Source organism: Amblyomma mixtum, chromosome 2 (assembly GCF_055824585.1).
Source record: "Amblyomma mixtum isolate Tamu chromosome 2, ASM5582458v1, whole genome shotgun sequence".
NCBI classification, from domain to species: Eukaryota; Metazoa; Arthropoda; class Arachnida; order Ixodida; family Ixodidae; genus Amblyomma; species Amblyomma mixtum.
In genome coordinates this window covers 318,560,580-318,573,571 of record NC_143013.1, presented here as the reverse complement: position 1 = coordinate 318,573,571, position 12,992 = coordinate 318,560,580, and the positions used below count along the sequence as shown (strand labels likewise).

At 51.5% G+C, this 12,992-nt stretch overlaps 1 protein-coding gene across 4 annotated transcripts in view; it reads right to left on the bottom strand.

The window, feature by feature from the left end:
* Positions 1-12,992, bottom strand: part of LOC149365130 (neprilysin-2-like) — a 97,883-nt gene that overhangs the window by 30,108 nt on the left and 54,783 nt on the right. The window contains exons 1-2 of one of the 4 annotated variants that reach the window (XM_089575216.1): positions 7,919-8,211; positions 3,536-3,669 (exon numbers count right to left, since the gene is read on the bottom strand). In XM_089575216.1, coding sequence (XP_089431342.1) covers positions 3,536-3,669; positions 7,919-8,112 — 328 coding nt within the window. In that variant the 5' untranslated portion in view covers positions 8,113-8,211. Of the gene's footprint in view, positions 1-3,535; positions 3,670-3,732; positions 3,859-4,149; positions 4,263-7,918; positions 8,212-12,992 lie in introns of those variants that run through there. The other 3 variants (XM_089575217.1, XM_089575218.1, XM_089575219.1) reach the window with 3 other exon arrangements.

The window sequence follows — 12,992 nt, the reverse complement described above, 5'->3', positions numbered from 1 at the left end:
GCCACTCTTGCCTCTAGGTGACTGCGTGAAGATTAGGCGCCAAAGGTTTCTGTCACGGGATCACGAGGGTGCGGGTGCACGTACGTGAGCGACTGCTCGAGCGCACCGAAGCGCAGAAAGCGCTTCGCCAGCGCTCAATGCCGCTGCAACCTCGTAAGCGCAACAAATTGCCAGAGCAGAGCACATATTTGCACCCCTCCGGGCTGCTGCGTGCGCCGCGAAAAAAAGGCAGACAAGCCGGCTCGAGAGAGAAGTCTCTGCCACCCGATATTCTGGTGCGCAAAGTGTCAGCACGCCAACTGTAGCCCTATCGAAGAAGGAATTGAATTTCCTGCGCCGCGATGCAGGCAGATAAAGATAAAGAAATGAAGAAAGTGCAGGAATCTAGGATATAAATACTTGTATGCGGGCATTTCAAATAAAACGTCGTTGTCAGTGCAGCATAGTTTTTGTCTGCGTTTCCTTCATCGTTGTTCCTCCTCCGCTGCCGTTTATTAATAAAGTACCAACAAGCTCAGCAATCCACCTTATTAACGCTTAGGTCACCTCCTCAATGCGCACTAAAACTAAGGTTGCCTCCAGCGAATGTGATCCACGTACTTCGCGTTTTCGTGAACGACACGCCTCCTAGAGCGTCAACATGTCGGCACACACAATTTCCTCATTAAAGATATGGCTTGTTTGCGGACTGTTGCGTCAGAGTCGAAGCGTGGTTACTTTCCTAACGATTCCACGTCAGCAGGCTCTTCCGGTTGATTCTAATGCATATGAGCGCCACAGCGGTCCTCTACTACGCATGACCATTTCATAATGGGCGAAAAACATCCTACGCCGCCCGTTTGCGCGTACGTGCTCGCTACGCCTCCCTCGTGCACAAACACGCGCTCTCCGGCATTGATGGAGCGTATTGCCTCAACCGCCAGTCTTCGTAACGAGGGACCCAGCATCGGACACTGCGATGGGACGTCTTAGTGTCTGTGTAGCTCGATACCTAAGAAATCAAGTCCGAGCATCGGACCCGCTTTCCGGAGCGTCGACACGCCAAAAGTGCTGCGTAAATTAGGAGGTTTGCTGATGTGTGCAGCATCCTCCATAGAGACTATGCAATAAATCCATCTGAGATCATGCCAGTCTAGGCGGATGTTCAAGAGGGTGCACTGCGCTTGTAGTATACCGATAGCCTTCACCGTTGTGCACGAAAGGCGTTGAGGAAACTCTTCAATAACTTGACATAAGAGCGAGAGCTCTGAGGCTAAGAAGGAAGTTCTAATTTTTACCCTTGTTTCCCCCTCCCTCCAATCCTTCCCCTCTTCCGACGCGAACGCGCACTTCATGCATCGCTTGCCCCGTTCCTTGAATCCCTGCAAGGAAGCAACTTGTGCGACCAATTAGCGCTCAACGGAGCTTTTGATCTCATCAAAAAGCGATGACCTCAAAGTCGATCGCTTAAATGTCGAAATGCAACAGTCATGGAACGACAGTTCCGGATAGTAGGCTGGGTTGGCGACATCAAAGCCAAATCCTGTACAGAATTTTGGGTAAAGCAGACATATCGGCAGGGTTATTGACAGGACGCAGAAAGATAATTTTTTTTCTGTATATTTCTCGTCACTTTTCGTTGTTGGCTTCACCCAAGCGAAGCAGCACTTGTAGATAATAAAGCCCTGTCATCAGTTTTTGGCTAGTAGATAGCAAATCAGCAGAACGCCACCTTCAACCGAAAAAATCGCCGCAATGACATTTCACGCAGAGGCTGTCTTGAATTTAACAGGCTGAGAACTCTTGTGGTCGCAGGCCATGCTCTCTTCCTTACTTGAGGGACCCACTTTACAGATTCAAGCTTCGTGGCCACCTATCCATGATAGCACCTCTCATCGGCGTTAATCATTACTGAGGTTTCATAACATTAAACTCAATTTTTTTGCCATTTTAGGTATCAACACTTTCGGCAGCCGACTCCCAACGCCCATGCCAGCTCCGCGCCAACCATAGGAACCATCGCGCCTCTTTGCGGTACGTTTTCGCTGTGGCGACTTCAACTGGCTGACGATCAAGTGGGTCGTGTACGAAACTTGCCTCTCATACTTAAACAAAAGTGCCCACAAATTGACGGTAACCCACAGATTGACCCGAATATCCGAACTCCATGCGAAGTTTGCGCGCGATATAGCCTGTGGAGTCGAAATTTTTTCTTTTTCTGACGTCGAAATAATTGGGCAAGCTGCAATACTGCACAACTTCGTGCACTCTGCTTTGCGTTGTGGGAAACTCTTAGAAAAGACAATCCGACGAGCTTGGACAAGATCGAGAACAGGAGTTGAACAGGCTGTTTGTGTCCCTCACACAGGACGAGCCAGCAGAAGGAACTTTTCTTTCTGTCAGAGAACTACGGTCGCCGTTAGACATGAAAACGAGGATTTCTTGAGGTATAAGCTCAAAGACGACGAGCAACAGGAGCAACCAGAAGCAATGGCAGGGGCGCTACTCGTGAACGCATTCTGCACACACACTTCACGTCGTCCCTGCGCAGATAAAATCACACGGGCTGACAGAAAGACGCCGCACCGTGGTCCTGACAGGGCCCATCACACGCGCTCGGCGGCAATCTCGGATTAATGATCTCGCAGCGAATTGGTCGCATGGGAAGCGGCGTCCGCAAACGACATGGTGTGGGCATGTACTCAGAATCCTCACCTGCCCCCCTCCCCCACCCCCACCCGAGAGGCATGGGAGACTGCCCTCCTCAACTGCTCCACACTGGAGTCCCAAAGGGCTCTGGTCAAGCGGGCGCGAGACGGGGCCTCGTCATGCGGTGTCCCGGACTAAGGATACCGACCATGCAGCAAGGTTTTTATTTTTTTTTAACCCTCAAGCTCTCTTTGATTAAAGTTTTTCACCACCACCACCACCACCAAAGCACTCTACGCGCCTTAACGCAGACTCACGCTAGCCTAGCAGAGCACTTCTTTATATCACTCGATGGCGACGCCGCTGAAGTTTTTGCGTGCAGCGGGGAACCCTCCAGTGTCGTCTCAGTTACTCCGGAGCGCAGCACTGCCGAGCCCGTAGGGAATTCATGCATTCTTCTTGTTGCTATCGGTATTGTCGGAACAGCTGTGCGCTGCGCCCGAGACTGCACAAAGCTTATTGTCAATTGTCTCCCTTTCATCACTGCGGAGGCGGGGGGATAGACATGCCTGCTCATACGCCTGGCCGCACAGATGGCTATTTTCTTCTTCAGGCATGTGCGCGTTCCCACAAAAGGGCGTGACCACGTTTTTATGAAGGAGCGTTGACGTAAAAGAACGGGAGCGCGCCGGATCATATGAGTCGGTCCTCAGAAACTTCTATTACCCTCTGCACGCAGCGTCAAGCCCTATTAATTTCATCGAAACGTTGGCAGGTTTCCTTAGGCATTTCTGGTCAAGAGAAACACCGGCCACCAGACTACTCAGGTGACGCAAAGGTATCTAGCGTAGCACGAATAGGAAATCTTTGCTTGTCCCTCCCGAGAGAGAACACAGCGCAGTCTCACCGAGTCCCCGCTGGTAGTGGTATCCAAGCACAGCAAGCGCGGCCGCCATGGCGAAGAACATGAGCAGCGCCGTGGAGGCGACGCCGCACAGGGCCCGCTCCAGCCGCGTCCGCCGGTGCCACCATGGCGGGTTCCTGCGGGACAAAACACACCGTAAACCAGCGGCCGTCTCAGGCACTACAAGATATGCACCGCACCGAACAATGTCCGAGTCGGGGCGAGGACTGCCTTCCATCATCGGAAGCCCGGCGCGCTCCATCCATATCATTCAACGCGCGCACCTTCGGCGGCAGTAAGCAACGCCCTCCCTGTTGCTAGCACTGCGGGGAGACGTTGGGATGTGCAAATGATGTGCATGCAGTAGCGCCCTCGCATGACTTCTGTCGAGTGAGTCAGGACAAAGCAGCCGCATTAACGCGACTGAAGCGCGTCGCCAGACAGCGTTTGACAAATCGCGGCGCGGTAGGGCATTGCTCACGAAAGGAGCAAAGCCTCCGACGCGCGGAGTTCTACAAAGCGCGCAGCCGGTCGGCCGTAGCGGCCCTCGGGCTAGTGAGCGCGGTCGGGCTCCGACGCGTGTGTGCCACGCGGCTAGCACCTCCGCCGCTCCTCACGGGCTTGAGTCGGTGCTCCGCTGGCCGGGTCCTCCACCTCCTCCCCCCAGCAGCCGCGACTCGTCCTCCCGGGTCTCCGGCGCTGCACCGGCGTCCATGGCGGCTCGCCGCTGGCTGCTGCTGCTCCCGCCGCGCTTCTTCTTCCCCTTCTTCCTCGCTTCCCGCGCGCAAATACTTCAGCCGGTCGCGTGCGATCGCCTCGGGCTCTGCACCTTCGTAGATATTTCACTTACATCTGTTTTGAATAATTAAAATCACTTATTCATTTAGGAATACTGACCATTCCGTGCGAGATTTTTACACGAAGGAGCGGTTAACGACATAACAGCCGCATATATTGCAAAAAAAAAGAAAAAAAGCAAGAGCGATCATTTTTAGGCAAAGAAATAAATATTCCAGTACAAACACAGGGCGCTCGGCTCCTGAGCCGGAGTTCCCGGGTTCGAACACGGCCGCGGCGGCGACGTTTCGATGGAAGCGAAAAGCAAAAGGAAGAATGAAAGAATGAAAAATTACGAGAAGAATGAAAAATTAGAAATTAAGAATGAAAAATTACGAGGAACTTTAGCGGATAAAGTGGTGAAAGGCGAAAGCCTGAGTGCTGCATTCTGCTACGCGATTGTTCACTTCACATTCTGTTGGTGCATTAATTAAATGCCAATTAATGACGCTTAAACTTTGCCTTTAGGATTGGACCGCGACAGCGTGTTGTAGCGCTTCCAGGGAGTCCACGGAACGCCAGCACCCATTCGGCGCGTTGCCCTTTGAACGCAACGCTTTTTGAGGAAAGGAAATGGGGTTGTAATTCTCTAACATCTCGGTGGACACCTTAACCGCACTGTACAGGAAGGGAGGAAGTGGAGTGAAAGAAAGAGGGGCCGTAAAGAAGAAACTGAAAATTGTATTTGAGGAAAGGAAATTACGCAGTAACTGTGTCACTTATCTCGGTGGACACCCGTCAAAGCTCGCGCTGTGACGTCACGACCATTTCGACCAATCTGAAATGCAGACAAACTTGCTAACATGTCTTGGTCACGACAGTCTGAGCCATTAAAGGCTTTCGCCTTAAAAGGAAATTGCACGGGCCTGCCGACTGGCTCGAGCTGAGCCACCGCCGCAGCAGTGGCAGAATGAGCGGTAACAGCTGCGAAGAGTCACGCGGTATGGCGTCACAGCCACACCTCCGGCGAGCCTCCATAGAGGTCAAATCCAGGCCTGATTTGACCTTCAGCTTTGCATGCGAGAAGTGGAGCTCTTCGCTGCAAAATTTATTCCGGCAGAGTCACGCGATCCAGCGGCCTGAAATGTGTCGAGGCCTGAGACGAGCATGCTATGTCCGCTGGTAACACTGTCGCGCAACTGGCTAGCGAGGTTGAGCTGCTGTAAGTGTTTTCTGAGAACCCACGCCCCGTAATATTTTGATCTCGATGACATGTACGTGTCGAGCCGAGTCCCTAAGGTACGAGAAAACTGCGCTATCTTGCGCCTTTCTTGAGCGGATCGTAGAAGTGGTCAGCCAGGTACGTAAACACCGTGGTCGCATCGGTGCCGGGACGGAGTGTAAATGGAGCGAAGCGAAAGCCTGACGACGTAAAAGCTATGAGCCCACTACCTCTCTGTGCTCCCTGCGCTCGCGTTCTTTATGGCCACTTGGCGCGGGATTATGGGTGGCCGAACTGGTCCCGATGACGCGGGCCAGCGCCGCAGCCGCGTCGGTATACGAGCGGCTAGGATCGTCCAGTGAAGGTCGTGTGCCAAGTGGCAGTGCGCTTCTCGGTGCACGGACGAGTTTAGATGCGCAGCGGCGCAGAAGCAGTCCTTTGGCACAGTGCTGTTCCAGCACTGCGCAGCATGCAGAATTCCTTCAAGTAAACCGCCTTCAAGCGCCCGCCGAAAGCACATTCCTACTACTATCGCGCTCAGGTACATTCGGCAGTCTAGCTGAAATTGCGAAGCTTCGTATTATAGGATTACCTTGAAAGTGTAGATCAGAAATGAAGACGCGGATCTCGCTGTCAAGGCACTTGCGCCAGACAAAGAAGACTTTTAGCCCAGCGCCTTCATTACAGAAAGCAATGCTTGCTACTTTTCCTTCTTGTTTCCCTGTTAATCCTTTACAATTTTAACCATAGAATCCTACCTTCTTGAATTTTTCTTTCAGTATCCGTTACTTTGACCGCTCCCTCCATGTGGTCGTTCCGGACTGCACGCTCGACATCGCAGCTTGCTGCGGTGACTCGGGCTGCCGACGCCGTGTCTCGACATGACCAATCTGATGCAGCGCGGGAGAGCGCAGCGGCCCAGGGACCCAGCGGGGTCTAAAACTCACTTGCAGCAAATACTGTTTTTCTGTCTGTCTGTCCGGACTCCGTTCTTTTGTTGTCACTCCACACATCGACCGCTGCATCCGCATTTCTGCAACTTTCCCATTCTGCGCGCTGACCTTCTTTAGGGATGTCACCTCGTTGCATAAATCTCTGCGAATCCCACCACTGTTCTATAGTCTTGTTCGTTGAGCTTAACGAGGATCTTATATACTTGGTGTCTGTCACTATGGCAGCGAAAAGAGATCGCTATATGCTAAGCACACTTTCTGAGCTCGCAAGACACCAAGGCCGGCAACCAGACCACACAATTTTCATATCTTTCACAAGCGCCGCGTTGATGCAGCGACAGCTTTGCCACCGAGTTGTATCGAGAAAAGTAAACATTCCGATGCAGTGGAAGTCCAGCGCGCAGAAGGAGGCTACGCTTATCTAAGTTTCTATCGTACCGACATGATGATTGCGACTGCTTTGCGAGACACTCCCCAGAGCACAAAGAAGTTTCCAGTCTCAGCCCACATACGTACGCCAGACGAGACTCTCTACTGTGTGTGTACTGGAGGTCACATTTGTTTGATAGCCAATAAAGAATCTCTGAGAAAAAAAAATGATAAAGAAAATCAACACTGATTTTCGCATCACAAAAACATCTCGTATCAGTTGACTGACCTAGATTACGACTGCGATTAAAGTACTGTGCCGAGAGCCCATTAAGAATGGCAGTACATAAAGAATATTACAACTGCAGCGCCCGCCAGTGTATGCAAGCTAGGCTGACCTAGCTTGAGTAAAGCGCGCTCAATGCAACGATGAAGCTCCGCGGTCTGGTTGGTTGGAACATCGTACATTAATGATTACGGAAAGACAAGGCCACGTCTACGACTGCTGTCAAGATAGTACATAGAATGCATGATAGCTCTGCGCTAAACTGTTTCCAGGAAGCCGCCAACGACAAGCACCGGGTCCCAAGAGCCTTCTTCAGCAGCCTCCCTCGGCAAGCCCCGGAAGATCACGCATGAGCGACGGTCACTCCTTCGCGGACGCAGTGCCACTGAATGGCTATTAGACGGGGTCGAGAAGAGGTCGCGGAGACAATGGCTGACTCGCGTCGACGCGGTTCAGGACGCGACCCGATGATATGCAAACGGGAGGTCACCCGTTCACAAGGCCGTCCTGCGACCTACGAGGGACTTTGGAGACACTAGCGTGGCAAGCTTTCGCTTCAGTACAGGGACTCACCGGGAGTTCTTGCCCATCAGCCTATTGGCATGCAACACGTCATGAAAACATGGATCATGGCATTACAGCCTATGTACTGAACTGTTGGTGTGACAACCACTGCGCTATCTACACTGGCAGCCACGCTGCTTCGTACACGCATAAGAACTGCTCTGGACAGATTCCGCGTCGGAGGCGCACGAAAGGCTGGACGCCGAGGAGCTCACCGTTGGGCGTGCCTCATGTCTCGGCGAGCGGCGGCTGTGCGCGGAATCCGGAAGGCCCGACTGCCGCCGCACTGCTGCGGCTCCGGCGGCCCGTTGGACGGGTCCCTGGCGGGGGCAAGTCGGACGGGTCCCGTGGCCGCCGGCCCCACGATAAGGACCGTTGCTCCTACCTGACTCGAACCCCCGGGGGTCATTGCCACGCCGGAGGAGGACAGCTGAGCGCGCCGTATCGGTTTGGCTGCGCCGGTGCGACACGCGAGAGTTTATGAAGTCTGCCCCCTCTTCGACGACGAGTTGACTGCCGACTCCGGTTTCACAAGCCGAGCGCGCGCTTCCTGATTCCAAAAGATCCAACGCGAGATAAGCTCCTGCAGCCCTCACTGGGGTGCATCCCCTTTCCACTTCTCCTTGTTTAAGCAGACGATGCCTTGAGACAGAACTGGAGGAGGTGCATAATAAACGAATTTTTCTCTCTCTTTCTGGTCACTTTCTGCCTTCAGTTATTGGAAGCGACGAATTGCAGTCTCTGACTGAGGCAAAAACAATGAAACTGACGTTTCGGAGACCACACGAGTTCCTACGCGCTGTAAAACGTCACTCCCATCGTCTTTGGCTGGGTTAGAGACTGCATTTCACTGTTTTAGATTACAGCAATTGATCATACAAAATTTCGTCCAACTCTTGACTACGCTACTCTAACTTAAGTAGAGCGTCTTAGCATTGCGGACACGCATTAGCACAGGCGCGGATCGGATTACCGGAAGTCTGCTGCGCATGTACTGTGATACGCCTGCTCTAAGCTAGAGCACTGCACGGGCCTCAATCTGAGGCCCAAGCCCGGCCCGTGCCCGAGACCTAAAGCCCGAGCCCGGCCCAGGCCCGCGGCTTCAAGCCCGGGCCCGGCCCAGGCCCGCTAATTTATCGCTCTAGCGAGCCTGGCCCGGCCCGTGAATTCCGGAGTGAAGCCCAGCCCGGGCCCGGCCCGGCCCTTTTCACAGTAACTGCTCACTCCGAACAAGTAGACTTCTACTAGACCGATAAGAAACTGGCCGGCAAAAGTTCTGAAACCGCAGTTTGGCTTGCAGAAAGTTGGTTCTTTTTAACCTATAGGAGGAAGTGATTAAGAGTAGTGCTCGCCAGGCCCGTCTTTTGGACAGTGATTTCGCGCAGGTGCGCAAAGATAAACTCGGAAGTTCCGAGAGCCAAATAAAAAGGGCTGCTTACGCGCGTAATAGACTATTTTGCATTCCACCATGATTTTAATCAGTTATATTAAGCTGCCTAGCAAGCAGTGGAATAATATTTTATAGTGAACGCGATCTCACAGTTTTAACTCATACCTGAACTGGTCACCTTTCAGCAGAAACGAAAAGCTAAAAAGCCTTGAGTATTTATTTCACGGTGTGTGTTTTGAAGACTATAAAGTCCTGAACTAATATGTTCTTCCCGAATGCATTTCTAATAGTGCATAGGTATGTTTTGGGATGACGAACGATCAATGGCCAATTAAGACAGGTTGAAGTTTACTCTTACTGGTGGAGCAGAAGATAACGCGCGAACCACGTGGTAACTTACACGGCAAAACACTTCTCATGACAACCAGGCTGAAGAAGCGAGGAGGGATAGATGTGGCTATGAGAGGAGATTGACAAACTCTCGCGACCTTTTGTGGCTATTTCCTTTACGAGACGTTCCGGTGAGCTGATCAAAAAGAAAACCAAACGCGCTTTAGTTAGTGAATTTTCTCACATGAGAAAAATATAGCTATAAAATAAAAGCTATGTTTTTAGGGCATAAGTTCCCAAGGGGAGTCAGGCTATGAGAAACACCGAAGCAGAGAGCTCCGGATCATATCCACCACCTGGGTTTTTTCAACGAGCAATGATACTATACAAAGTACATGGCTGTCATGCTTGCCGCCTAAATCGAAATGCGGCCGCCGAGGCTAGGAGCAAACCTTGGTTCCCCGGCTCAGTAATCAAGCGCCTTGACCACTAAGCCACGGCGGCGTGGAAATAAGGCAATAAATAAGTCAATGAATAAAGCTTAGTTTTTTTCTCAGCGCATACTATAACCCATACCTCTTCCGTGTCGCTGCTCAGATGTCGGGCACCAGCCGTTTCTGTAAGCACCCAAGCCTGACTCGGGTCCGCAGCTTTAAGCCCGAGCCCGGCCCGGGCCCGCCACTTCAGGCCCGGGCCCGGCCCAGGCCCGGCAAAACAGATCATGTCCCGGCCCGGCCCGCGGGCCGGGCCGGGTCCGGTCTTTCGGGCCGGACCGAGCCCGTGCAGTGCACTACTCTAAGCACGCCTGCATTTTGCTAAGTGTCTCTACTAATGACAGGTAAAATAAAAAAACGGACGCACTGCGCCTTTCGACGTGATTAACAGCTTTCAAAGCAACAAGAGAGCCCGCCAATCTTAAATGCACATTCATTTCCTGCCGGTATTTTCTTACCTTATCTTGCAGAAACTGACCTTGTTTCTTGTGTACGACCTCTTTGATCACTGTTGTCTGCCTGATTTTGTCGAGACATGACAAGGTTTGTGACAAGCTTTCAACTTCTCTTACCCTTAGCATTCTTCTGTTAAAGGATTACTTCAACACAGCTTGTTCTGAGTGATGGCCGTGAGTGAAAACAAGCACAGTGCAACGAAGCAGCACGAATGAGACGTGAGACACGATTCGGCATTCACTAGTGTGTGTAACATAAACGCAGGACAAGTGTTATATTTTTGTTTGTGTACAATTTCAGTGTCTCTTAAATGTGGTTTGTTGTAAAGCATGTCGCCCCTACAATTCCAAGTTAGAGGTCTTTTAGGAAGACATATCACGCTAGCAGTTCAGTAGAGTGCTGCAGATGAGGGTCACAAAAGAAAAACAGGCTAAGATAACGCTGGTATTGTTGGCCTACAACACAAGGAATAGACGACAGCCGTTAAGGCGGTACCGGGTCGGGTGCAGGGCTTACTTAAATGACACGCCTTCGTCCAAAAGCGCATAAACTTCAAAGAATTAGCCTGTGTTCTCTTGTAGTTCCACGTGCTTCCCGTTTCTCTGCATGAAGTTGCGAAATAATTAAGAAAAGGAGATCTGCGGCAAAGTGCTTCCCTTTAAATCTTTTCTTAATGGCAAGGATCAAAAGAAGTCACTTAGTGTGAGGTCAGAGCCGCGGGTATTGATTGTTTCTAGGGAATGGCTATGAAGTGTGAGCTGTTCGGTAGGAGAATTACTCCACGCTTTAGTTTTTCAGTATGTTTCCCCAATAATGCTCTTCAAATCTTTAAATGCAGTTTCGAATAAGCTCTGGACTGACTGTAAGGTCTTTTTGGAGGTAATCGACCCACAGGGTTCCTTCACAGCGCCAGGAGACGGAAGCCGTGAATTTTTCCCGTAGATGCCTGCTGTCAGATCTTTCCAGTGTTTGAATGTTGGAATGTTTCCACTATTTTTGACGTTCCTTCGTTTCTGGCTTCAAGTGGTGCACCCAAGTTTCATGAGAGGTGACCAACCGACCCAAGAAAGCCGATCGGTATTCGCGGATGTGTTTCAAATGAGCAGCAGCAATCGCAAATCTTTGTTTCTCGTGTTCCGCAGTCAGATTTCGTGGCACCCATCTTGAAAATATTTTCGCCACCCAGAGCGTACAGCGGCACGCACAAGGACATTCATTCTTGTTTGCTCCCCATTTGAAGTTCACTCGACGACCTTGCATGATAAGATCATGGACACCGGTAGCCTTGCCTTCTGCGGGCGCTTCTTGCGTACGACCGGAGCGGTGCTCATCTGTGGCGAACGGCCATACCTTTTTCCAAGCAGTTGCTAATCTCATTGTAGCGTAACGCGAAGCACAACCTTGCAGTGTTTCTCGCCTGTCCACGTAGATGTTGGCCGCCATTGAACTCCTCACAACTGGTAGCAAATTACAGGGCAATTCTCGACGTGGCCTCAGTGCCGGAGCTTGCCATTTTGACTAACGCGCGAGGGCATCGACAGAATAGAGTGCCTCATATCCAGATGGCCATCCCCGCTGACAGGTATGTGGCGCCTAGCCTCAGAGTACACCCCCCCCCCTTACACGTCCCCTAGACTCGGGAAAGCTGGCCAGCTGCACCTGCTCGGCACTCCGTCATGGTGGGCCACGTCGTATGCAAGGTGGGTTACCATCGTACAGCTTCCGTCACCAGCTTAACCGGTCACAACCTACCGTATTAAACTGACGACCTCGACCTGGGGTGCTTATTATGCAATAGCACAGAAGCCTCATCGGATCAAAAAGCCGCCGGCGACCGTCCGACGTCGTCCAGAAAAATACTGATTGGCTGTAAGTAGTGACGCCATTAGTGACGTTACCAGACTGGAAGAGACGTCGTCACACCAGGTTCGTCTGTGCGAAGCAGGTGTAACCTGGGTCTCGCAAGCCCCATCAGTCACTTCCGGCACAGGCATCAACAACTTCGAATGCTAACGCATTGCCAACACATAATGGAATTAGGTTGAAAATTATTTGCCTCTCACAGAAGAACATTCGTCGATCCACCATGACTCCTTCACATTTAGGCGCGAACCTCTTCATTCAAGCTTCGTATTTATCTGCAAGCAGCAGGTAATCGCAGTCGCATTTAAGATGACACATGGATCAACCACTTTTTGAATACCAGCCAGCCTGTGTCACAATAAATAACGGGAGTGCAAATTCCCTCTGTGTCCATCCCACTTTTTCCGCCAATATACAAACTCCGGTTATTCTCTTTCTTGTTAAGCGCCTCTGCTCCCAAGTTTGCACGAATCTGAAGCCAGTGGGTCGGTGGAGAGCATGAATCGGACAAAACCGACCTTTGCTCATGGCGCCGGTGACGACCGTTCCGCCATTGCGCTCCAATCGCCAGGCGCCAAGGAACGTGTCGCACTTTCTCGCGTCAGCAAATCGAGCGAAGGCACTGGGAGAACAGCGTTGAGGCTTGCAAGAACTGCTATTGGCTATGTAGAATTTCTTAGTGGAACACATGAATTCTTCATTAAGAGGGTAACCCCGCCCTCCCCTCTCGTTCTTCGTGTTTATATGTGCTACAGT